Source organism: Trematomus bernacchii, unplaced genomic scaffold (genome assembly GCF_902827165.1).
Source record: "Trematomus bernacchii unplaced genomic scaffold, fTreBer1.1, whole genome shotgun sequence".
In the NCBI taxonomy this organism is placed as follows: Eukaryota; Metazoa; Chordata; class Actinopteri; order Perciformes; family Nototheniidae; genus Trematomus; species Trematomus bernacchii.
In genome coordinates, this window is record NW_022987567.1 from 6,229,546 (window position 1) to 6,257,020 (window position 27,475).

Sequence of the window (27,475 nt, forward strand, 5' to 3'; positions counted from 1 at the left end):
AATTAAATAGTTGCAGATACGAATCACAGGGCGGATACATGAACTACATTTCACCATTTAAAGAAATAGCAGCATAGAAGGTCTCTCCTTAGCACTTGTTATTGTAGATAATAAAAGAATAGCAAGCCAAGCACTTTCACTTACCCTTAAGATAAATGTAATACCACTACAAATATATACTGACTAGAACAAAAACAAAAAAGATAAATAAAACAAACCTTACTCAAAGTGTTTCTTGGTGCAAACTATAAAGTAGAACAAATTATATTTTTAGAAAGTGGTGGGTTGCACCTTTACTCCACTACATGTATTTAATCCCGTTAGTTACTTTACAGATCTGGATGAATTATGTGAAAATATAATCAAGTGTTAAATCAGACTTTAGTTCCACCTGGAGTAAATTCACAAGCTACCCTGCAGTATACAAAGTCATTCAAACTAGCTGCACCTTTACCAGCTTTGAGAACACTTTAATGATCAATCATTATAAAACATATCATATATATTATTCTGAAATGGACCAATCTGCACAATGAATACTTTTATTGTCGCTACTTTAACTATATTTTGATGATAATACTTTTCTACTTTTACTCGAGTAACATTTTGAATGCAGGTATTTTACTTGTAACAGAGTATTCCTACACTCTGGTACTTCTACTTTCACTCAAGCACAATATCTGAGTACTTCTCCCACCTTCTTGTTTTAAGGACAAGAGGCCCACTAACCTGTGGTTGGCACGTGCATTCTTTCTTTGAACACCAGGGGCGGGGACATACTGGAAAACAACACTGGGGGCGGGACCAGACAGGCGAACAGGGAACCTCCTATTTGTCATAATATTTTGACAGACAGCTTACCTGACCAATCATCAAACAGTAGGTGTTCACCGAGCATTTTAGCAAATCTCTAAACTCTAAACGGCAGGGCGCGCGCCCAACCACCAGCCGTTTGTCCATTCCTATGCTGTGAGATCGAGGAGTTATTTGGCAACATTGCTGCGACATGACTATCATTGACGGGAAGTGGGTGGACCTTCCACAGATTCACTGGACGACACACAAATGACCACTCCAATTCTTGTTTTGACCATTAAAAGGTTTTATCGATACATAAATATGGTATTGATCTAACGGAGATTACACGCACCAACATTGAAGCCAGTTGGGTAAGTTATACTATGAAGATTTTGATAGCGGAAACAATATGGCGTTAGCAGGGCGGCGGGCACTGAGCTAAATGTTAGCTTAAATAAATACGCAACACTGTGAGCTCTAACGATACGTTGTTAGCCACTAGGAAACATGCTTTTTAACGACATGTTAGCAACTACTAGCTTACACAGTAATACTTTCTTATCAAGCTAATACCAATAAAGCTATTCAAGCAAAACTGTTTACAGAGGAGATGAACTGAACAACTGCCAAGCTTACCTAGGCGTTACGCCATGTCTGGTTTCTGAGAAGAAGTTTATAAAGTTTTACTCAGAACTGAAGCTACCTTTGAGTGTGCCTTTTTGTTCAAGTCTTGTATATGTTTATATTGCATTGTTGAAGATGTCACACATCTCCATTTAACATTACATCTCATAATAAAGGTTAAAAAAAGAGGGTTTATAAAGAAAAAACACCACATCTAATATCACCTAGTATTGTTTTGTTTGGGGGCTCTACTACAACAATGTCACAGTTTATATTACAATTGTATATTTGTAAACCTATATATTGTGTAGCTATAATTTCGCAGTGTCAATGGTACAGTTAAATGACATTAGTTGTGCTTGTTAATGGAGAAAGTAAATGTCAATGATATCATATACTATACTACACTGCAGTTGTGTTTATGATCTGACATTGAACTTTTTGAACCTTGAAAATATTGTGTTTTTGTCCACAGAGAGTCACCATGGTGTCTGCAGGAGAGCTGCTGCTGTTAGCCGGCCTAGTCTTGGCTGTACCTGCCAAAGGAGGTCAGTACCTGTTGTTTCTAACTCCTGACATTATAACCGCTTCTTTCTCATTAAAAAGGCCCGGGACCCCCACTGACACTTACCCTCAGCCCCTCCATACACTATGCATTACATTAATTAAAGAGTAAATTCACAAGCTACCCTGCAGTATACAAAGTAGGGCTGCTCGATTATGGCAAAAATCATAATCTCGATTATTTGGGTCAATAATTGTAATTGCGATTATTTAATGCGATTATTGATTGACTTTGAAAACATCCATTTATTGTACTTTAAAACAAATACAAATAATAATTTGAACTTTTTAACTGTTGAATTATACGTTCAGGGTAATCAACTGAAAAACCAATACAAAATCAAATAAAAATTAATTATACATTCATGTCTACATTTTAAATAAATAATATCAAAATAATAAATACCAATAAACAAGATCAACAAACATGTTGCAGTGCACTGTCACAACCTGAAAACTCCTTAACATATAGCCAACATTTTGGTAAAACATATTCAACATATTCCACTCAGTTAAACATTAAAGGCTGGCCCACCGTCATGGTCCAGAAGTAACAGGAAATAAATGTTGAACTACAATTTAAGACCAAATAAAAATGTTTTGGCCACCATGGCACTGGTAGGGCTGCTCATGTCATCTCTTAAAGATTTTTTGCTAGAAACACCAGCCTGTTTACATGGTCTGGTTTCAGAGATGAGCGCAGGCAGGTGACAATATTGCCACCTGTACTGAAGACTAGGGCTGCTCGATTATGGCAAAAATCATAATCTCGATTATTTCGGTCAATAATTGATATCACGATTATTAAAAACGATTATCCATTTACTTTGAAAACATCAATTTATTGGAGAAAAAACATTTGAACAGTATGTTTTTAACAGTCTATTACCCTGAATTTTAAGTATAATTCAACTGAAAAACCAAAAAAAAAGGAATAATAAAAGATTATCGTTTTATTTCGATTACGTTGTTTTCGTAATCGTTGCAAGCCATAATCGTAATCGCGATTAAAATACGATTAATTGAGCAGCCCTAATACAAAGTCATTCAAACTAGCTGCACCTTTACCAGCTTTGATATCACTTTAATGATCAATCATTATAAAACATATCATATATATTATTCTGAAATGGACCAATCTGCACAATGACTACTTTTACTGTCGCTACTTTAACTATATTTTGATGATAATACTTTCTACTTTTACTCGAGTAACATTTTGAATGCAGGTCTTTTACTGTAACAGAGTATTCCTACACTCTGGTACTTCTACTTTTACTCAAGTACAAGATCTGAGTACTTCTTCTTTTACTCAAGTACAACATCTGAGTACTTCTCCCTCCTGGATATACCCTCCAATAGCCGTAGCGCCACTGTCCTGACGTCAGTAACGTGTTCAAATCTGGATCAGTTTTTATCAGATCCGTTGCAGCCCCTTTTTTAGAGATTTGGGTATGGAGGAAAATAGAGAGGGTTGTGTTTTCTGACACTTGGTGAGTTCCCTGGAACACCGGGGACACATATTCATGTATAAAAGACGTACAAAAGTGCATTTTGCATGATAGGTCCCCTTTAAGTACGGTACTTGAGTATATGTATTTTACTACATTCCAACACTGATTGAAGTCATTACCGTCAGTCCTGCACAACCCTCTTAATATTTGGCACATTGTACACAAAGCTACTTTTTTTTTAAATATTTCTGCACGGCTTACCATTTTCCAAACCAATACTGCACATATTTGATTTGATTCAATTTCATTTTATCATATTATACTGTACTGTACGTAGTATTCTTGGTATATCTATATTTCATGTAAATATTTCTCTATATTTTAAAGTTATAAATGTCTTTTTTAAATGTTTTTTTATAATAGTTTTATATTTTGGTCTTGTGCTGTTTGCTGAATTCCAATAAGATGCTTCACTTCTAAGGGACTGTTCTTATACTTTTGCTTTTCCTGCTATCACAAGTCAGTATGTTCGCATTGAAATGGGATTTGTCCTCTGTTTGCTTCTTTAACCCTCCTGTCGGGTTCATCGCTCCCCCCCTTTACTTTGGTGTTCCCAGTCTGTTTTAACTGCTCTTACATTAACACAAAATCAATTAGTCTCTACCAAATTTGATTTAACACCTTTTTACGCTGTCAACAAAGTCTCAGACGACTGGTGTACATGAATAACTGCGATGAATATACAAAGAATAGACACAGTTCGATTGGGTGTGTGTGCTATCTGATGGATGAACATCATCCAGGGTTACCCATTCATTTCCTATGGCGGTCATTTTTTACCGGGAACATCATAGGTGTTACAAAGCGGACTAAACCACTCAAAGTTAAATGAAAGTGGTGATCAGCAATATGTTCAGATGCCTACTGTGGAGGATATCATAAGGCCTTGAAGCAATCAAACGTAAAACACAATATGTATGATTGATGTAAGTAGCAAATCAGATTTATCCCGAACACGACAGGAGGGTTAAACGTTTTTTTTAAGAAAATGCTTTTTCTTACCAAGGCTCTCTGCCTGTATCTTTGTTTTGACTCTGTAGGGTTTTCCCAAACCAACCATTTGGTGACAGCCCCACAGACAACACAATTTCTAGAGATCGGCTCTAACTTCAAGGCTACATGCATGATCATCAACACAACGGAAGTTACAGCTGATGACCTCTACTGGAAACTGTCTAAGACTGTAGATACTGTATCCAAAGAGCTGTACACCAAGCTCAATGAATCGGCTATCAGTGTCACGATCCCCGTCACCAGTGTACAATCTCAATGGTTATTTTGCAGGGCAAAAGAGGGAAAGTCCTCCTACGTTTACCTGAACCCAGGCAAATTTATGTACGGGGTCCAACTGAAGAAAGGCTGTAAGTTGTTATTGTTGGCACCTAAAACCAAAGCTGTTTTCTAACTACCTGTATTTAATGCTTATAGGTTAGGTCATTGCTAACTCATGGTATGCATTTACTATAGACAGTTTGAGGACAAATATTTAAAGGTCACCTATTATGCAAAATCCACCTTTTCATGTCTTATCTACATCAACATGTGTCCCCTCTGTGTAAAGAGACTCTGGAAGTTTCAGGAAAAAAGATTCTCTCTCTTTTTGTCCTGATCCATTTATATAAAAACCTGTCTGAAAATGAGCTGATCAGATTTTGGCCACTTTATAATGTCATAACAATTTTTTCACCTGAATCTCCTCCTAGAGCACCATTGTGTTCTTTTGAACCAAATCTCTCTCAGAGGGGCGTGGGGAGGGGCTCCTTATTTTCATCTAAAGTAACAGACAGAGAATCAGCCCTTTTTGAAACAGGGCTGAAACAGAGGGGATTATGGGATGCTGCAATGATCTGTTTGGTATTTCAGCCAATCAGAGACAGGCTCTGTATATATCTGAGACCTGTAATGTATTGATGAAAAACAGTATAATGGGGGACCTTTAAGTCATCACCCGAAGCGTCTGCCATAATATTCACTAGTGATCGCAGTCATACATCCTTTTTGGAAACTGTCCCATTGTAGTTGTGGACACACCCCGGTTTACTGTGAAGTACTTTGTTCAGTTTCATTCTGACGTTCAGTGGCGGAGAAGTTATTTAGGCTTGATTAAAACACCCTAAGAATTAAATCGAGAAACCCTTGTAATTAAAGGTGTTTTCCACCCTCACTTTTATCTTGGAGTTGTCTCTGTATGTTTAAATAAATGTCTGTGAAAAAAGGGCACACAAGCTTTTGAATGATGTCTGTGTGCTGTTTGTCTCCATGTCAGATCCACCAGGGAAGCCTGAGAATGTTTCCTGTGTGGCCGTTCAGGAGAAAACTACAATCTCCAGCATCTTCAGCTGTCAGTGGGCGACAGTCGGACGTCAAACCAGCGATGTCCCGACAGAATACACCCTGAATGTTGTAGTCATTCAGTGAGTATACCAAGCTTTTTTTTATTTAATAGGCTTTATTGGCAGGAAATGTGACATTTGTTTCCATAGCACGATTACAAAAATAATGATTTGAATAAACATAAATTATTAACAATACTTATTCATGCCTTGTCCTAGGTCAACAAATGTCTTTATAGCATATAAGACAGGGCTGGAAACTTCAAATGAATGTCAAAAAATTAAAAGTATTTCATTTTCAACTATGTTTGTGTAGCTTTTGAGTGCCTTTAAATGGTATTTATTTTATTTACATGTTCAGCAGTCAGAACTACAATGTGTCCACGGAGGGAACCCACGCCCAAGTGGACCTTGGTGACACTTACCCCCATTTTATGAACCTGGAGGTTTGGGTGGAAGCACACAATAAACTGGGAAAAATTGAGTCTGAGCATATAACTCAAGATGCTAACTCGTTTGGTAAGTTCAATTGTATTTAATTGTCACATTTCCACAGTGTTTCCAGCTTTATGTCTGCCTGTTCTGACCTGTACCAAAAAGCCAGTTCAACATGCATTGAATATCTTTGTGTTATCTGGTTTAATTATGCATCCAGCTAAATGGTCCAAAAACAACGGTAATCAATTCATTAAGTCCACCCAGGGTTTCTCAGTCTAAAGGCCCCTACACACCAATCTGACACCAAAGAACACGTCCCGATAGGCCCGACTGTTGTGTTGCCTGACGTCTCCTGCGTCTTGGCCAACAGTCGCACTGGAACACACCGCAAAGACTTCAGCCGACGGCCAAGTAGCACGTACGAACTGCGCATTCGTGAGTGGCAATAACTCTCCTTACCAGCAGGCGGCGGTAGTGTGTATTCGTCATTCAAAAGAGGCAACAACCGGAAGACAGACTGCGTGATACACCGAGAGAAGAAGAACAGACTGCGTGATATAAACAAACAACAAATAGCGTGTGCGTTCCATTTTCCCTCTACAGCGAGAAGCTCATGGGGCTTTCCCGAACCTGTGTCGAGAGCTGGAGTTAAATGAAATCTCAGATTTGCCTTCTTAATCGTTTGTTTGGGTCCCTCACTTCCGTTTCGCTTCTCATGCACTGATTCGCTAAGCTGAACAGCCAATCAGAGTGATTTCTTTAGCCGACGGCCTTTAGCCGACAGCCATGTTGAATCGGCGGCGGAAGGTGTCGGCACGGCTGAAAAGACACGACGGGGCGGGACACACCAATCTGAGTAGGGCGACAGGACGCTCATCGACGGCCAGACATCTATCGAGGGCCGAAATCTGCTTGGTGTGTAAGGACCTTTAAGAGCGAGTTCACTTGGAAGGGGCGGAGTTAGTAGCATTCGACCAATCACAGACATGGACTTGTGTGCTGTCATAAGGGCGTTATCGATCACAAATGACGAGTAGACTATAATAAAGGTATACAAAAAAGGTTAAAATCTAAACAACACGAGTTAAACTGCTAATGCAGACTAAAAGCAACATAGTTAAAGCTGCCACATGCAGGAAGAACATCTGGACATTTTGAGATTTAGGCAACTAATTGCGTTGGTTAGATGCATTCTTTTGGAATAGAAATAGAAGATATAGGCTACTTTATTCATCTCCAATAATAAATATGTTTATTTGTTATATTTATCAGGCTCTGGTTTCAGACAGAGGGTGAAAAGAGGTGCTGCAGTATGAGACAAATAAAGAGCTTTTTGAACATTTAACATTACATTACATTACGGCCCAATCCCAAACCACGCCCTCCTGGTTTGGGATTGGGCCGTAATGTTACTTGTTAGACGCTTTTATCCAAAGCGACTTACATACTCAATACAATCCCCACAGAAGCAATTTGGGGTGAAGTGTCTTGCCCAGGGACACAACGACATGCTGACTGCAGTGGGGTTTGAACCTGTGCTCCCCTGATCCGAACACCAACGCACTAACCCACTGCGCCACACGCCTCCTTTAAGCATGGAGACATGTCACAGTAGAGACACAAATCAAAAATATTAGCATGATATCTCCTCTTTAAACTTCTCTGTATTCGTGTAATATTATTTTACGAAGAGCACACCGAGCTCTGATTGTTCAGCAGGTGGTGCTTTACAGCCAGGTGTTGAGCATAAGTGAGCATGGCGTTCTACCCATGGATGTATAATAAGAACTGGATACAGCGCGGGAAGCGGGGTCTCGTTCTTTCCTATGAGAGCTGCTCATTGGCGCATGATGACAAAATGGCCCAACTTTTGAGAGAGCGAAACGTCACAGATTACCCGTCATGCCTAGCTTTCAGAGCAGAAGAACCCGTATGTGCGCTCACAGAGCATGCGCCCCTTAAGCCCCGCCCCCCGAGCTCCCACTCTCTGCTCACTAGAATGAATGGAGACAGAAAATACATTTTGATTCGGCTTTTAGTGCATTTTACAACGTTAAGGACCGAATGATTCTAATAAGGGATATCAAATAGTTCATGCTGGGTAGTTTATTTAGTTTAAAAAAAATTATCCGCTGATTTACAGACGTATCTTTCCCAATGTTAGTCAATGGGGAAAAGTCTTTCTGGGCCCAGTGACGTCACGGACTGATACGGAAATTGTAGTACCGCCGTTTGGACACAACGAATATTTTCATCAGAGTCCGGCGCACTTCCTGGGGGCTTGGTTCTACCCCAGAAGGAAATGAACCACCAGTGTAGAACTGAAAACTCAGCATAAACCCCGAAGTTACCTCTCTTACTCCATATCTTAGTCCGCAGTACAAGACATCTGTCACTCTGCTGGCTCTGCCGAAATGTGACAATGACTGACAGCTTGTTGTGTCTTTTGTTGCAGTCAAAACAAACCCTCCATCAGACATCAAAGTTATTTCAGAGAAGGATTTTCCCACCTCTCCTCTGATGAACTGGACTCAGCCTATTGATAAAACTTATGGGAAATTAAAATATGAAATAAGATTCTGCGCAATTGGATCTCCAAATTGGACTTATGTAAGTATGTTTTTTTTGTTTCGTTCTACCAATCAGAGCAACTTCTCATGTGCATTTTCATCATGGCATGAAAAGCAGTGAGGGAACTATTGCAATATTTCATTTCAGTGTCCCAGTGTTTTCAGTCAGTCAGCCAGCATGGCATTTAAACAGTGTTATTCTTTATTCCTTATGTCTTCTAGCCAGGTTACTTTTTTTTTACAGTTTTACTTTGTACTCTTGGGTAACCGACATGTCTGCTGTTTTTTATGTTTCTCATTACTAGTTGTCAAAATCAATAAAAGAGTTGTGTTTATTTCCTTCAGGTACCTAAAAGCGACATAGCCATGGACATCCAGAGCTTCAGACTCCAGAGCCTTCAGCCATACACAGAATATATCACTCAGGTGCGCTGCCAACTGGGCTACTGGAGCAACTGGAGCGACAACACAACCACGAAAACAGCAGAGGACCGTGAGTTCAGACAGCTTTCACTAACTAAAAGTACTCAAATACAACAAAGACAATTGAAGGACTTCAGAAAGATATCCAGTATAATGTACCTGAGTCCTCAGTCCTTTAGAGCTTCCTTTCAAGACTTACTGAACTAAGGAATCCGCCCACTTACATTTTTAGCTGTAGGCTACATTTGTAAGACATGGCGTAAACAAAAATATTTACTTACCTGTACCTGTTTTTTATTTTTGCATAGGACCAACAAGTAAACCAGATGTGTGGAGAACCATTGCTGAGGTTGACGGCAAAAATGAACGGCGAGTGCAGTTTATTTCTAAGGTAAATTCCCACATCACATGCAATGTCAATTTAACAAACTGTTAAACCACTAATATTACACCTTGTGATACTAAAACCACTACATACAATGATACTAATATCAATATACCAGTGGCGAGCCGTCAGGGCCCTAAGATAATCTACAAAATAATATTTAAAAACATAAAAAAATATTTCTTTTTTTGTTATATTTTTCATTAGTTTTACCAAAATAACTTGATTTAATTGTATTTAAAATAACATTTCCAAATAAATAATCTGCCCTATTCTGTTGAATGTGAAGGGTTAAATGAAAGAAGCTCGTCCCTGCGAGTTACTGTGAAGAGAGGAGCTGATTGGTGGTCCAGCTGTGAATTCACAGAGGGCCGAGCTATAGTAACTGAACGAGCGAGTAATGTCAAATGACAGTACAATTGACCAATCGTATCTTCCCTCTAAATGGGTGGGTTTTATTATCGTGGACTTTATGACAAGTTCCGCCTGCTGTGAAGCTTTTCTTGTTTCCATAGCAACAACAACTTCCTGTCAACAGCGTAAACTCACCTTCAAAATAAAAGCATGCCAAATTACACTTACAACTGCAACGAAAGTAACAAACACAATGCAATATCCTTTTCAATTTCAAAGAACACAAATTGGGTTCACAGGTGTTGTTTTGTGTGGTAGAGGGTCGCTTTCATTGATGCGTTTTGCACCCTGGGCCGTTGTTTTGATATTCCGCTGAAGTATACGCTGTGACGTAATTACTTTTTTTTTTTTTTTTTTTCAAGGGAAGTGGTGGGGGTCAGAGGGCCTAGGTATAAAAGTCACGGCTCGCCACTGCAATATACTAATAGTAATATCGATCAAACCTAATGATACTTATATTAAACCTAGTGATAATAATATTAAACCTAACAATACTAATATTGTTTGTGATATAAATGCCAATACACCTAATTATACTTATTTTACTACATCTAAAGAGTGTTATTACATCTAATGATACCGATATTACACTTTACAATACTACCATAGCATCTACTGAGAGTGAAATTACATCTTATGATATTAACATTTCATCAATATTTTTCTAAAATATATTTTAACACTGATTAATTCATCAGTTTTTTTTTAGTGTCAGCCTTATGCTTTGAATTCGTTTTTATCATCATTAAAAGGGCTGAATACACGGTACTAAAAGGTGGTATATAAATTAACAATGGGTTACATTTGTGATTTTCTCCTGCCAGGATCCTGTGTTCGCCAATGGGAGGATAATAACATTTGACATAAAGATTCAAGAGCAAAAGAATGACAATTTGCAGTGGGATACTATCCTAGTGAACGGCTCAGAGAGCAGCGATGGACAGCGGGTGATCACCGTCCTTAAAGATATGCTCCTGGCTGACCTGAAAGCTGTCAAACTTTACGTCACCGCTAGCAACTCGGTGGGGAAATCTCCCATGGCATCGTTACTCATCTTAGCAAAAGGACATGGTAAGAGACTCTGACTACAGGCAGCGCTTAATCTGAACCACTGGGTGTATTCTTTTCTGTGTAAAATGGCACTCAACACAACATGTCTCTCAAATGTTGGTCCCTGTGGAGGAAATTCTTAAAGGTCACCTATCAGCTGATCAGATTTTGGCCTCTTTATGATGTCATAACGATGTTTTGGCTTGTGTAACCATTAGCCAATCACCAACCAAGGTAACCCCCCCCCCCCCCCTTATCACCTGAATCTCCTCCTAGAGCACCATTGTGTTCTTTCTAACCAAATCTCTCTCAGAGTGGCGTGGGGAGGGGCTCCTTATTTTCATCTGAAGTAACAGACAGAGAATCAGCACTTTAGAAACAGGGCTGAAATAGAGGGGATTATGGGATGCTGCAATGATCTGTTTGGTGTTTCAGCCAATCAGAGACATGTTCTGTATATATCTGAGACCTATAAATTATTTATTGATGAAAAACAGTATAATAGGGGACCTTTAAGAGAAACTGACAAAGTTTGTCTTGTTATATTTAATAAAGTAATAAAGAAATAAACAAGTGAAATTGATCCCAACTGTAGGAACAGAGCAACTTCATCCTCAGAGGATAGAGATGTTCGGCACCCAGAGCACAGCTTACAGTCACACTATATAGTAGAGAGAAAAGCCAACTGGTCCCACCCTTAAATTCCCTTAGGCATCATCATCTAAACCAGAAAACCCCCTAGTCCTTAACCACTTGCAAATCCACCTTTTACTTCCTTTGCCCTCCTGAAATGTAAATCCTTAACATCTGTCTCTGTTAAACACATACAAGACTAAAAATACAATGTAACAGTGTAAAAGGCAATCAGAGTATAAGACTATATGTTTTAAATGATTATATGATCATTTGACACGACAGTCCCCATTTCAGTTGTTCCCTTTATTGTTTATTTCCTGTCTGTCTTCTTCTGCTGATATCTCTGACTTACAGCTCTGAGTCTTTTAACCTCTTCCCTTCTCTTGCCTTGTTTTATTCCCCTCTTTTCCCCTTCTTTACTGGGGAAAGTTTAGCCATCTTGAATCCAACGTTTCTTGCTCCCCACAAATATTAAATGAAATATTGAAAAAGTATTCACTGGTGTTTTCTGATGGCTCCAGCTGACCGGACTTCTTTCTGCGGATTGATATCACTGCACATAGTCTCTTTAGCAAAGCGTTCTTAGCGTGACAATCTGCTATTGGAGAAGAGCAGGCTGCTATATGTCCAAATTGACCAATCAGAATTATTATTCAACTAAGCCGTGTAATAATAATTGTTAGACTTTTTTTTTTTTTTGTATATAAAGTCGAATTTACATGCACAACGAAATGTCATGAGGATTTATGTAGGAGCCATTTTATGGGTGTTGTTGGCATGTCAGTTTATTTAATTTATATTTATAGTGCACTACTATTTTGAACACTACGATCACTCATTTCTCCTGTGAAGTAATGGCAATAAAAGAATATAGGACATTGGAACAACGAAATTGCCGTTACAACTTATTCGCAAAGCCTGAACCACACCTGCTGCAGCTAATGCTAGCATCTTTCTCACTGTTGTAAACACTTTTTCATTTGCATCGCCCTCTTTGTGACACTGTTGATCACAATGTAAGATCAAGTGTGTGTGTGTGTGTTACAGAGTACCCCCCCGTCAAAGGGCTGAAGGTGTGGTCAGCTGAGGGCAAGCTGTGGCTGCAATGGACCCCCCCCAACGGTTCAGGAGTGTCCGAGTATGTTGTGGAGTGGGTCAGTGGGGATCAGACCGATTGGCAGAGGGAAAACAAACACACCAGGCTCACTGCCATTAAAGGTAATCTCCATTTCCTCTAAACACACATTACTCTGAGACTACTAAGTACTACCACACTACTAAGGTCGCATTCACACCTAATAGTCCGCTTCTCTGGTGCGCACCAGACAAGTTTGTTACATTGTTTCATTTTTCAGAAGGTTCGGTTTGCGTTTACACGGGCAAAACACAAACGGACTATAAACTTTAAACACAAGTCATGTGCACGGAAATGCTGTTCAACGATTGGTCAGACATTAAGGGGGTAAAAACGCAAATCCCGGCAATTTCTACCGTAGTTTTGGAGCATCGGCAGGTTATTTTCATGCTGCTGTTAATCTGGAGATCATATCAACAGACTCTAGCGGCCAGCATATGATTATATAATCAGACGTAAGAAAAACATTAAAACACATATGATATAATGAGAAGTTCTGCAGTCAGGAGGAGGTTTCACCGACGACAGGTGGCTCTTACTTTTATGTATAGTTGACCGAGCATTTTTACTTTACACGACACAGTTCAACTCTTCATTCTGCTTCACTCATCGCTAAAGATTTTGAAGACATCCGCGTTCTTGTGACTTGTAAATACTACGCTTCCTATGTTTTGGTGCGGACTGCGTTCACCCCAGCGATGAACCGCTCCAGAGTTCACTAGCAAGCCGTCCGAGACCACCTCTTTTTAAGCGGACCAGAATCCGGTTGTTTAGTTCACTTCAGAGGTCTCGGACTGCGTTCACACCGACCCAAACGAACCGCACCAAGCGGCTGAACGCACCAGGGTTCGATTCAACCGGACTATACAAGGCTGGTGTGAATGCGACCTAAGACTGTTAAACACCTGAACTTTTGAAAGAACATCCATAACATTCCGTTTGCAACTTATATCAATATTCCAATTACTTGTATATAAACTATTCTGCACTATTTCTACTATAATCTATTCTATTTGTATTTACTTGCACTATTTTATCTGTTTTGTTGTGTTGCACTGTTGGGAGTGACCTAAGATTTTCGTTGTCATAACTACACTGTAGCTATGCACTCATGACAATAAAAGCCTTGAAACTCTGCACTGCATTACCTTGGTTATCTTATTACTGATTTTCCTCGTAATACACGGTTATCAAAGTCAAAGTCAACTTTATTGTCAATCTCAAAATATGTTTGTACAAACAGAAAGATTGAAATACTGTTTCCCACAGTCCCGAGGTATAAAAAAAAACACATTAAAATGCAAGAACACTCAATAATAAAACAAAACAAAACACTAAATAACCGTTTAGTTTACTTCAAGTAAGCAGGATAAATATATATATATATATATATATATATATATATATATATATATATATATATATATATATATATATATATATAAAAAAAAAGAGATGTGCAAAAATGTCCATAGCAGCGTAAAAGTGACTGTTGCTGGATTATGAAGAGTCTCCAAGCTTTACTCTGAACTAACAATAACTATAATTATACTTATAGGCAACCTTGAGGAGTTTGTCCGCTACACCGTCTCTGTGTATTCAATCTACTCTGGACGGATTGGAAAGCCAGCAAGTAAAGAAGTCTACCTGAAGGATGGAGGTAAGATCCCACTGATCATCAATTACTCAACCATTGTATATCAAAATCTGATACAAATTAGATTATAAAAACACTATTTACAGACTCAAACATTCAAGTGTCTTCAGAGAACAGCCTCCCATTGGACCTTAGAACAGCATTGGCATTTTTAAAAGTAAATTAAAAGACCAATGTTTTTAATTTGGCTTTTAATTTAGGGCATTTTTGTAGTATTATGTTCCCCACTTTTTATTGTCATTTTCTGTCATACTCTGTAAAGCACTTCGAGCATGAAAGGTGCTATATAAATAAAGTGTATTTTTATTATTATCATTATTATTTTGCCATATGATCAGCAGCTACATCTTCATGTTCTATTAAAAAGTGTATTTCAACCTGTCTACAGCTGTGTAAACTGCGTCAAGAATCATCTCTTCATTGAAAACTGTATGCAATTGTTTGAAATCAATAATGAGCCACTATTAAAATGATTTATGATAGACTTGTAGAGTGGTGCAGAGCCGCGTCCTGAAACCCGGAAGTAAGTTAGCATTTTACCACAGAAATAATGTCTGTGGTTGACACACATTTAAGAGACGAATCACGTTTTGTTCTACGACATTAAATACATCAGCAGTGACCCCACGTGTCTGAAAAACGATGGTTGTTAACAAGTGGCTGAATAGGACTACAGAAGTTGTCGAGGCCGTTTTACATCATTACGCCGAACACGTAAACACCATGGATGTATAATAAGAACTGGATACAGCGCGGGAGGCGGGGTCTCGTTCTTTCCTATGAGAGCTGCTCATTGGTACATGATGACAAAATGGCCCAACTTTTGAGAGAGCGAAACGTCACAGATTACCCGTCATGCCTAGCTTTCTGAGCAGAAGAACCCGTATGTGCGCTCACAGAGCATGCGCCCCTTAAGCCCCGCCCCCCGAGCTCCCACTCTCGGCTCAGTAGAATGAATGGAGACAGAAAATAAATCTAGATTCGGCTTTTAGTGCATTTTACAACTTTAAGGACCGAATGATTCTAATAAGGGATATCAAATAGTTCATGCTGAGTAGTTTATTTAGTTAAAAAAAAATTATCCGCTGATTTACAGACGTCTCTTTCCCAATGTTAGTCAATGGGGAAAAGTCTTTCTGGGCCCAGTGACGTCACGGACTGATACGGAAATTGTAGTACCGCCGTTTGGACACAACGAATATTTTCATCAGAGTCCGGCGCACTTCCTGGGGGCTTGGTAAACACTCCCGCTAAGTTTGTTTGCCCTGTTCTGCTTGAAAGCAAGTGCCTGCCTCCTGCAAACTGTTCAAACAAACGCTTCAACCTGTACCATTTAGAATCTGTAGTTTTGAATATGGATCTTAAGTTGGCGTGACGTTGAAGCAGCGTCCCTGCTGTAGTTCGTTTATAGCATAACGTTAGCATTTTGCTTCTGGCGACTAGATTTATGATTCGAAAATTATAAAAGTAGGGTAGACATGTGGATATTATCCGGCTGAACAAAACGTGATCCGTCTCTTCAATGCGTCTCAACCACAGACCTTATTTCCAGCTATTTTCCAAAATCATATGGAGAAATTGCATTGCTTTTATGTCCAAGGAACTGGAAGGAGTTTACTTCCGGGTGTTGGGACGCGTCACTGTGGCACTCTATTGATTAAACTGTATGACAAAGTGTTAACTTAAACCAGTTCCTCCTGTGATGTTGCAGTCATGAAGTCAGTCTGTTATAAATTCAGATAACCCAATGATTAATAATTAACATACTTTTTACTTATTGTAGTTTTGTTTGATTTTACTCACTTGAGCTGCTGTAACCGGTACATTTGGAGTCACTAAAGTTGCATGTTAATCTTTGTTGTTGTGGTTGTGTTTGCAGCTCCATTAGAGGGCCCTGTTAGACTGAACGATAAACCAGGACGTAACGAGGCAGAGCTCGGCTGGGTGGAGATCCCCCTTCACAGGCGGCGAGGCTTCATCACAAATTACACCATAAACTACAAAGGTGGAGGTGAAACACACGGTGGGTTCCTCTCTCATGGTGTTCTGACCCAGCTGCTCTCTATTCACTGCAGGGGCCAGTAGGTTCAGGTTTTTTTTGATGAAATGCTTGAAAGGCTCTTCCCAGAATCCTTTGCGCCTTTCTGCCAAAAGCAGGTGCTACATGGGCACAGGCTCTAAGAATAGTTTTCCTTACATGACCACATCCTTGCTGATTTCTGTTTATTCTCATTTTCAGAGATAACCGTGCCAGGCAACACCACCTCATACACTCTGAAGTCGTTGTCCAGCAACACCAAGTATGACACCTGGATCAACGCTTTGACCGTCCGAGGCTCAGCCCAGAGCTCCACTCAGTCCTTCACCACTCTGAAATATGGTGAGTCAATCCTTATCACATCAGGAACTGTCATATATAGTCATTATTTACTTTCCATACACACAAAAAACACAAAGCCACAGTTAAAGTTGGACTCTTTAAGGTCATTTTGGAGCTATTCCCTTTCTATTGTGAAGTATATGCATATTTTTTTATATATTAAACTTAACCATACGTATCCATCCCAAATAGAGTAATTCAATTTGACAACCTTTGAGCAGCCTCTCTGTGTTTTCCAGTGCTATAAGCTAAGAATATCCATCCCTACATTGAGCATTCTGATACTGCTCAATGTTACTTTCAGCCACCCCTTAAAGGGGACCTATCCTGCAAAATGCACTTTTTTTATGTCTTTTATACATAAAAATGTGTCCCCGGTGTGTCAGGGAACTCACGCAGTGTCAGAAAATAAAACCCTCTCTCTTTTTCTCCGTACCCAAATCTCTAAAAACGGGGGGTACAACGGAGCTGATCCAGATTTGCGTCCGATATGACGTAATATCTGAAATGTGGACCCACGGCCCTATCAGAAACGTTGCTATCAGAAACAATGCCCGACTGTTTTGGACATAATATGGTCTATGTTTACATTAGCATCGCTAACACTCAGAGCTAACCTGTACTGGAGAGCATGTGTGTGAAGAAGCAGGAAATAAAAAGGAACTCCCCTTGTGGTATAACCGGCAAGAGAGAAAGCCTTTGAGCTCCATACTGTTTCAGAAATAATCCTTGATAATCCATGATATGGCGTTTCATCACCGCAGTATTTAGTTTAGACAGTAGCTGCCGGGTCCCGCATGAGCTCAGACCCCTACTTTTATTTTAAAGCTTTATACCCCAAATCATCGCTTTTGAAACAGGAAGGGAAACAGAGGGATATGAGGCATGGCTAGAATGGGTGATCTGTTTGGTATTTTGAGCAAAACACTTCATAGACATGTTTTTTATATATTTGTATATATCTGAGACCTATGCTATGGCCTAAAAATAGCATGATAGGTGACCTTTAAGTTTATTGTATATTTTCTCCGACTTCTGACTCTGTAGTTACACTTCATCCCTTTTTAAGAAACCAACAACAGCGAAATTGTTATGACATTGAAATTACATTTTCACTCTGTACATGGTAGTAGTACATTTCTTGTTGAGGTGTCGGTAACATGGTAGATTGCTCTCTGATTTCTAATCCTCTGATTGTGCGCTGTGTTTCCTTCAGCTCCAGGAGAGGTGGAGGGCATCGTGGTTGGAGTGAGCCTCGGCTTTCTGTTTGTTGTTCTGATGACCATGCTGCTCTGTGTCTACAAAAAAGACGTGTAAGTTATACCTTAAAAGAAACCTGACCTGACCTGTCCTTATTTTCCAAAAGCATATGGAGAAATTGCTTTTTTGTCGAAGGAACCGGAAGGAGTTTACTTCCGGGTTTTAGGACGCGTCACTCAGTTAGTAACTATGAGCACTGGAACAAATGCTGCTCCAAAAACAACTTAAATAAGTACAACAATCTGCCAATAGAACACGTGAACATTTGCTTGGTAAGAGTTCTTGAAATAAGAAGGGATATTTAGATAAATCAGATATTATAATTAGCTGGGAGAACTCATTTTGAACTATATTTGACCAGAATCAGGAAATGCTGTGTTACAAATGCTCAAAAGTTTTCTGATGTTAGTTGGTGATTTTCTAATAAATGTGTAAAGAAATATGTGTTTCATCTGAGATACAACTCAAAATAAGATGTTTTGACTTAACAAGATGATGAATTGTCTAAAAACAAGACCCGATATCTCACTGCAGTGTTACTTCTGAAGTTATTATGTCTTATATCAGGTGTAGAGACATATTCTGACTAGATATTAGACGCATATACTTGGCAAGATTTCAAGTTTTTGTAGTGAGGATAATCGATTGATCGTTAAAGTAACCTTGTAATAGAAATATCAGCCTCTTGCATATGTACATTTTACATTTGTATCTGTTTTAAATCAAAGTGAACATCTTTGGGTTTCGACTGTGACAGCTCTGCATCACCCACAGTCCAAGAAAAAATACTTTTCTCAGATACATTTAAAAGTTAATACAGTTCTGTAAATGTGTTTGTTGATTGTGTATATATAGGATATACATATTTGTATTCGGGATTGTTGGGAACGTTATTTCGATCTCTCTGTCTGTACTCACAAACTGAAAGATTGAAATTAAAGTTGACTTTATTAGCTTTGGATTCATAGTTTCTCAGCTGATTTATAACCTCAGTGTTTCCTCTGTTACAGGATCAAGGAGAATCTTTGGCCTCGGATCCCAAACCCCGGAGAGAGCACCATCGGAAGCTGGTCTCCTGATTATCCTTTGAAAGTAAGGGCTGCTTTTACACTTAGACACACACAAGGTGACAATATCCTGTTAAACGTGTGTATGCAGAAGGCACATTTTTTAAATTATATATACTAGGGATGCTCCGATCGATCGGCCGTCTGTAGTTTTTTAATGTGTCCGAAAAAGACAATAAAATAGCGGTATGCAACGTGTGTGAAGCAGAAATCCTGCAGCTCCGCCTGCTGTGACGGACCGCTGAGCGGAGCAAAACACACACTAGACTTAACACACTTAGCTATTTTATCTACCTCTGGAACAAGCTAAACTAGTTATAAATATATTTATATTATATATTATATTATTTACCGAGAGAGAGAGACCGAGAGAGACCGAGAGAGATAGAGAGAGACCGAGAGAGACCGACCGAGACCGACCGAGAGAGAGAGAGACCGAGACCGAGAGAGACCGAGAGAGACCGAGAGAGACCGAGAGAGACCGAGAGAGACCGAGAGAGACCGAGAGAGAGACAGAGAGACCGAGAGAGAGACAGAGAGACCGAGAGACCGAGAGAGAGACCGAGAGAGAGACCGAGAGAGAGACCGAGAGTAACTGAGTTTTAAACATCACTTTAAATGGAAGATCCCCATAGGCCCCACCCACTCGAGATCGGTATCGGCCCCAAAATTGGCGATCGGAGCATCCCTAATATATACTGTTCTCCAGCTCTGGTTTGTTTCTAGAGTTCGTAAAGCTGCTGACTTTCATCATGTTGAAATCAAAGGGGTTGCTATTCCTCTCATGCCTAATCTTCTCAATCAATGAGGATGGAAGTCCCTTATGAAATACTGTAAGCATATCATTCAGGGTCTGATAGTAAAGTAATGTTTATATCTGAGTGGGATTTTTGATGTAGTCCTGCTGGATATGGCTTTTTTATTTCTATGCACACTGAGGCTAAGATATTTCTCTCCATGCCACCACTGCATCTGTCAGCTTCCAGTCTTTTGGTTTTGAGTCTGATTTATAAAGTTCTCCTCACCTTGTCCCTCCTCTACAGGCAGAGACACCGAAGGAGAACTGTCTGTCTGGCATCAGTGTGCTGGACGTGGATGTGTGTGATGGAAAGAGTGTGTTTGAGGAGGACAAGGCCTGCCTGCCTCTGAAGAAGGACAAGTATCTGTCCGAGGAGCACAGCAGCGGCATCGGGGGCTCGTCCTGCATGTCGTCGCCTCGCCAAAGCGTTTCCGACAGCGACGAGGGCAGCGACATGGCCGACACCACCGCCAGCACCGTGCAGTACTCCTCCGTGGTGGCTTCAAACGGTTACAAGGGCCAGACCCCCAACCCCCACCCCCAGCAGGCGGTGTTTTCCCGCTCAGAGTCCACGCAGCCCCTGCTAGACTCTGAGGAGAACCCAGATATGATGATACAGGAAGGCAGCAGACAGTCTCAGCGTTTCAAACAAGAAAACCCCGCGGAAATCCACCTTCTGGAGATGGATCAGCAGCAGCAGGAGGAGGAGGAGGGGGTGGAGTCGTTGGATTTCTGTCCCCTGGATGAGGAGAGCGAGCAGACGAACCCTTCAGAGGGTCAGTCGGCAGGATCAAGCTATATGTCTCAGAGGGAGGGGTACAGGCCACAGTGAGAACATAGACAAAACCCAAAATAAGCCTGAAGGAAGTTAGCGGCGCGTTGTAGCTATTTGTCCTTAGTGGCCAAACGATGGTGTTGCAACCACGTCACGTGATGCCTTTGGGCTCAAAAAAGACATTTCCCATTGACTTACATTGCGAACGAGGCGGCTGTTAATTGGCAAATAATTTTCTTTAAAGGTCACCTATTAAGCAAATTCATGTATTTTACACATCTCTGTGTAAAGAGACTCTGAACGCTTCAGGAAAAAAAGATTCTCTCTCTTTTTGTCCTGATCCATTTCTATAAAAACCTGTCTGAAAATGAGCTGATTTGTGATATCATTACGATGTTTTGTCTTGTGTAACCATTAGCCAATCAGCAACCAAGGTAACCCCCCCCCCCCCCACCTTATCACCTGAATCTCCTCCTAGAGCACCATTGTGTTCTCTTTAACCAAATCTCTCTCAGAGGGGCGTGGGGAGGGGCTCCTTATTTTCATCTAAAGTAACAGACAGAGAATCAGCACTTTAGAAACAGGGCTGAAACAGAGGGGATTATGGGATGCTGCAATGATCTGTTTGGTGTTTCAGCCAATCAGAGACATGTTCTGTCTATATCTGAGAGCTATAATATATTGATGAAAAACAGTATAATAGGGGACCTTTAATATGATTCAATTGTCTGAATAGCTCTTTATTTAAATCATTAACAGCTGAAAGTGGTAACATTCACTAAAAGCTGTATTTATATATTATTTTCCGTCTCCGTTATTGGACCGAAAAAAACCTGACGTGAAGGAAGTTTGAAGGCGGGGCTTAAGGGAAAACGCAAGGTTGCATGCTCTACGGACCCCAGAGACTGTCGTAAGAAGATCAATGGAAGATCGGGGTATTTTAGTTTTTTGAGTCAAGCCACTGAGCAACTGTCATACGAATGATCCTCCGTTCTTTTTATACATCCATGACTCAGATGTGTCGTCCATATAAAAGGTTCTGTGTCTTTTGATAAAGCTGGAGATGGAGAGCGGAACTTTTGTCTCCCCCTTGTGGCAGGGAGTGACATTACACATACATTTCAACACTATTTTAAAACCTTTTTTCTGGAGTTTCATTTACATTTGGAGCATCCCACTCCAGAATGTCTTGCTTAAAATCATCTCCGTTATGCAAGTGCGGCAATGTCTCTACGGACCCAAGTAAACTGGAGGATACACAGGCTTGTACGAACTTGTTTGGGAACATTTATTTACATTTAAAAGTCAACATTTCAACTCTTTGAGGCATTTAAGTAGATTATACCAGTGTTTCTTATACGCTTAACCAAGTGTAAATATTTCAGGATGCACTTTGCAATGTGAATTACAGATTGTAGCAGTTTGCTAGCTTTGCACTCAAATGCATAAAAGACACATCTTTAAAATATTTTAATAATGCCCAAAATGGATTTGACAGTATTCTACAGTTACAGTAAATATGTTTCAAAATGTCTCCTCACACCACAGCAGGTGCCTTTGTTACTATGTGCTGCAGCGCCCCCTTGTGGAGGGATGTTACCCAGGCATTATCATTTAATGGGTCATTGTGCAGCTCTGTATTTACACACACTGCATATGAATGTTATCGAGTTCACACTGACATGTACATGCTGCAAGTGCATGTTTAAATACAAATGTAACTGCCTTTGAAAACTGACAAAAAGCTAATTTAAAATCTAACGCATATCTGTGTGATGTACAGTTTTAGCTCACATGACGTCACGCTTCTGCTTTATTTGTGTATGTAATGTCTCTTAATGTGTTTTCATTATATCAGTGTCTCCCCCTCTTTCTCCACAGTCTGTCAGAGCGTTCTTTCTTATCGTCCAACGTTAAAACATGTTGAATATCCGACTAACATCGGCTTAATGTATACGGCTTTGAGTCACGGATAAACTGCTCTGATATGTTTCGAGAACTGACAGTAAGAGAATAGGAAATATAACTGAAGGGAAACTAAAACAAAGCTTGCCGGTAAAGAGTATAAAAGGAAGTGTCATGCTGGAAATTTGCGGACTGCATTTTGTTCCGTTAATTTTTCATTTCAATGGGAGCCGTGATGACAACGGTCGAGTTGGAATGATGTCTGATGGTCATTATAAAAATATGAAATAAATGTTTTAAATTGTGTTTCTGGCATTAGTTTACTCATGTGTCTCACAAAAGGCATGAAGACCACGCAACAGATGTTTCACTGACTTTAGAGATACTAGGGAGAATCGTCATTGTTTTGATTAATAATTAATTACTTGAATATATGCAGGAGCATTTAAATGTAGTTTTCAATGTGAGGTCAATTTACTAATATTTACATTTCAAAATACTCGGTATAACAATATTGCATCTATCATATACTATGTGTTTTTTATATATACAAAGTAAATTAAGCTCAGTGCAAGTTCATTCACTCCAGCTGCATATAATCAGCTCATTATGGGCGCTCTCTTTTAACCAATCACATTTCACCTCAATCTCCAGCAGCCAATCATCGAGCTGCAGTCTAAGTTTAAAATTGTTCTCCATTCTCCTTCAGTCAGCTGTGATTTCAGGTGTTAATTCAGCGGCCCGCCTCCACCTCCATTCATCCTGTTCAGTAAGTACAGTATTTAAGTAAATGTTTTTAGTAACAACACACTGTATCACTAATCAGAATCCAGTGATGTGCAGGTGTATATCAGTATGTAGTGTCTCTACTTTAAAGAGTCCTCTCCTGCTGATGTTCAGGTGTATATCAGTATGTAGTGTCTCTACTTTAAAGAGTCCTCTCCTGCTGATGTTCAGGTGTATATCAGTATGTAGTGTCTCTACTTTAAAGAGTCCTCTCCTGCTGATGTGCAGGTGTATATCAGTATGTAGTGTCTCTACTTTAAAGAGTCCTCTCCTGCTGATGTTCAGGTGTATATCAGTATGTAGTGTCTCTACTTTAAAGAGCCCTCTCCTGCTGATGTTCAGGTGTATATCAGTATGTAGTGTCTCTACTTTAAAGAGTCCTCTCCTGCTGATGTTCAGGTGTATATCAGTATGTAGTGTCTCTACTTTAAAGAGTCCTCTCCTGCTGATGTTCGTGTATATCAGTATGTAGTGTCTCTACTTTAAAGAGTCCTCTCCTTCAGGGATTTTAGCCTTTGATGACCATTTACATGCACACAAACCCATAGAATACACTACAGTACAGGGAGAACCCCAAAAAGCATAATAGGTATATTTAGGTATATTTTGATGTACATGTGAATGGTTTTGTACTTTTACTCAAATAAATTAGTAAGTCAAATTTAAAAGTTGAGTTTTACTTGTAACAGAGTATTTTCTACACTGTGGCAGCATTATTTTGAACAATATAAAATATCATCGTTGACATATTTTCTTTCATTGTTTGCCCCTTTCCATCAGTAAACCTTAAATGGTCAATTCTGAGTAATTTAACAAAATGATGTACTGTAGAGTTCAGAATTAACACATTTAAAACTATTCTTGATCTTGAATAAGAGGGCAGCGTACGTCATGTTTTACACTTCAGCCCACACACCTTTTACAGACGCATTCAGTCGAGTGTCACTTCAAATCTTTAAAAGAAAATCAGGCGAAAGCTTTGATAATCCTGTAAAACATTTAATGAACAACATAATAAAGAAAAATGGTCAATACAACCAATACACTTTTTCTTTTCCAGCAACAATCAGCAAAACGTTTTCCAGACAACTTCGACCTGTTATATTGATGTTTGCTGACCTATAAGTCTGCTACATGAAAAAATCCGTAAACACATAAACATCTCACGTATTAAGAGTACAAAATGATGTCGATAGATTGTCTTTAGATCGATTAGACCGATGTCACAAAGGTGTGTGGGTAACTGTAAATAGACCACCTCGTGCCTTTACTTCAGATCGTGATCTTTCTCCTGGCGGCTACTGATGACATTTACAGTTAGACTTCAGCGTGTGTGATCAGGTCTGCCACACACAATGCCTTTTTCAGTCCTTGTCTTCATTCTCGAAACAACCTCCATGGCTAAGTTCATGCTCCACTTAAGCGCTCTTTCTCTGAGGTCAAATGCTCCTGTGTTGGGAGCATTCTCAACAGCACGGAGGAAACACCGGTGGCTTTGCAGAACCCGCAGATTCAGGTTTCTGGATCACAGTTGGAACTTGACGGGCGTTTTAACAATTAGAAAGTCCAATTTCAAGACATGAGAGGCAGCACTTGTTTGAGAACAGTAGTAGGACATCCATTTTGTTCTTCTTTTGAGAGTTCCTCTTTGCATGCATTCAGCTGGGGTCCATAAAGCACCTTTTATATAATGTAACATAGCACCATTTTTTCATATACTTTTCCTATTACACTGGGACCCAACCATTGGCATGCATACACTCTAAAAACGTTGTTTTCTTGGTTATCATGTCTAAACGTAGCATTGTTTTTAAACATTACAAGGCAAGTCATGAATATTCATACAGTACTTTATATGTAGAAGATGAACTAATACAGTACACATTAAAGAAAGTGCCGGAGTACAAAGCGTCCTTGTTTTTTAAAGTCTTACTCTACAGGACTATAGGACACACCAATGTATAACGTTACATTTATCTAAATAAACACCTTTTCACATTTTCATTACTCACTTCGGTTCATTTTTTAATGATTACCAAACATCTACTCTTTAAACTCCCCACTGTGAAACTCTGATGGTGAACAGAAGGCAAAATGACCAGCAGAACACTTTACCACTGACACACACACACACACACACACACACACACACATCCTCTTTACTCTGATGGTGAACAGAAGGCAAAACGAACAGCAGAACACTCTACTGCTGACACACACACACACACACACACACCCACACCCTCTTTACTCTGATGGTGTAAAAGGATAATAAGCCATCTCCTAGTATAATAACAGGAACAATATTTCTGACGAGCAGAGACACAGTCGGCGTGTGAAGGTGCGTTAAGGCGTCAGAGGAGGAACATTGGGTCTTTGTGAACAGAACCACATCTACATCCTGCTGCAGCGCTGCGTCCACTGGCCACTGAAAACAAGACTTCAAGGACAATAGCAGCAGTTCGTCTCTATGGTATTTGCCACTTTAATGTAACAACACATACTCGGGTTTCACTTTCCTAAATGTAACGATGGAGCAGCGAGTGAAGTCACTTCTTAATGTCCTTTCAGACTTCTGAGGATGGACAACCGCTCATATGTGGTTAAAAGCTCCAGGAAAAGTAGACCTTGCCTTTTTGAATGTTGTATAAAAGCAGGTAAATACACTGGAGCAGACAGCAGTTTTAAATCTTTGACGTGATGTGACGTTCCCTAAAGTCCAGCCGAGCACAGCTGTGTCCGTGACCTTTCCTATTTTACAGCCACCTTTTTAAAGTACAAAGAGGATGCGCACGCTCTTTACATGAATGAAAATATCACACTTTTCACAGCTCCATAATTTATGAATAATTTAACCGGGAATAGTTCATGGAGAGCACCACCGTTATTTCACACTCATTATAGTCCGGGTGACCTAAACCACTTAAGAGATGAAGCTACAAGTAGGTTACATTTGAAGCAGGAAGTCAACTGTGACAAAGGGGATGCTCCGGGTTCAGTTTGTCAAAAATATTATTGACATTATCACATGTTTCATTGAGTAAAGTGTATATTAATATGTATAACTCCACGGTGGTTATCATATCTAAAGTGTTCAGTAGTCAGTCAATTGCCAACAGCTATTTACGCCATTTCTTCCCATATTTTCTTCTCTAGACACGTTACTGTAGAGAAAACGCACCAGCAGAGCGTCACGATGCTCACAGATGAAACGGTAGCTTTAGCGAAATGCTAACCATTTAAAACGGGAAGTTTCCATATTCCCTTCATCCTCCTTATCGCTTGTCTTCTGGGTCAGAGTTGAGCTACAACAGATCTGGAGATGAATCCACATTTTGACTAGTAGTAAATAAAGGATACAGGATGTGGTGGTTTAATATTAAGGGGAACAAAAAGCATAACCAATATGAATACATTAAATACCCACTTTTTATTATGCAAATACATTGTTATGAATACAGACAAGGCATTTGCATCTTCTTTTTTTAAATCTGTCTATGTATACTTGTTTTTATTTTGTAGAAGTTCATATGTTAATCCTTTAAGTCTGTCAGACAAATAATCTAAATCTCACTCTGATTTGCTTTTGCTCTGCACTATGATATCTTCTCACACCACTGCATCCAGCACAACTTTTTAAATATACAGAAAACAATGAAAGCTAACACTACCAAATCACTCGAGTGTAAGATGAGCACAACGTTACATCTGCTATCAGTGAGCAGTCAAAGAGTTAGAAGAGCCTTGTGTTCATCAATATCATAATACTTCTGATAGTGCGTGATGAATACGTGTCTGTCATGTCTTTCTCAGGCTCCGTTTAAAAAGGAAAATGAATCAATTGAATCAGAACATCTAATTCACTCAAACTAACTTGAAAAAACGACATTGTTGCGTTCAGTCGCAGTGCCATCTATGATGTCCAATTTAAAATCCTCACATAGCTTAGCACGCTGTAAATG

The 27,475-nt window shown here is 39.6% G+C and overlaps 1 protein-coding gene across 3 annotated transcripts; it reads left to right on the forward strand.

Annotated features, from left to right (window-relative positions):
* Nucleotides 1-955: 955 nt before the first annotated feature.
* LOC117478864 (interleukin-6 receptor subunit beta-like) lies at nt 956-21,169 on the forward strand. 3 transcript variants are annotated; one of them, XM_034125788.1, is made up of 16 exons: nt 956-1,169; nt 1,898-1,970; nt 4,541-4,861; nt 5,767-5,914; nt 6,198-6,352; nt 8,727-8,881; nt 9,187-9,334; nt 9,573-9,655; nt 10,888-11,134; nt 12,797-12,967; nt 14,443-14,544; nt 16,421-16,564; nt 16,781-16,921; nt 18,138-18,234; nt 19,192-19,273; nt 20,292-21,169. In XM_034125788.1, the coding sequence occupies exons 2-16, from the start codon at nt 1,907-1,909 to the stop codon at nt 20,877-20,879; spliced, it is 2,646 nt and encodes an 881-aa protein (XP_033981679.1). In that variant the 5' UTR covers nt 956-1,169; nt 1,898-1,906; the 3' UTR covers nt 20,880-21,169. The 3 variants fall into 3 exon arrangements, with proteins under 3 accessions (XP_033981679.1, XP_033981678.1, XP_033981680.1); XM_034125787.1 differs by having other exon boundaries at nt 6,195-6,352; nt 20,292-21,165; XM_034125789.1 differs by lacking the exon at nt 4,541-4,861 and having other exon boundaries at nt 1,004-1,169; nt 6,195-6,352; nt 20,292-21,162.
* Nucleotides 21,170-27,475: the final 6,306 nt, after the last annotated feature.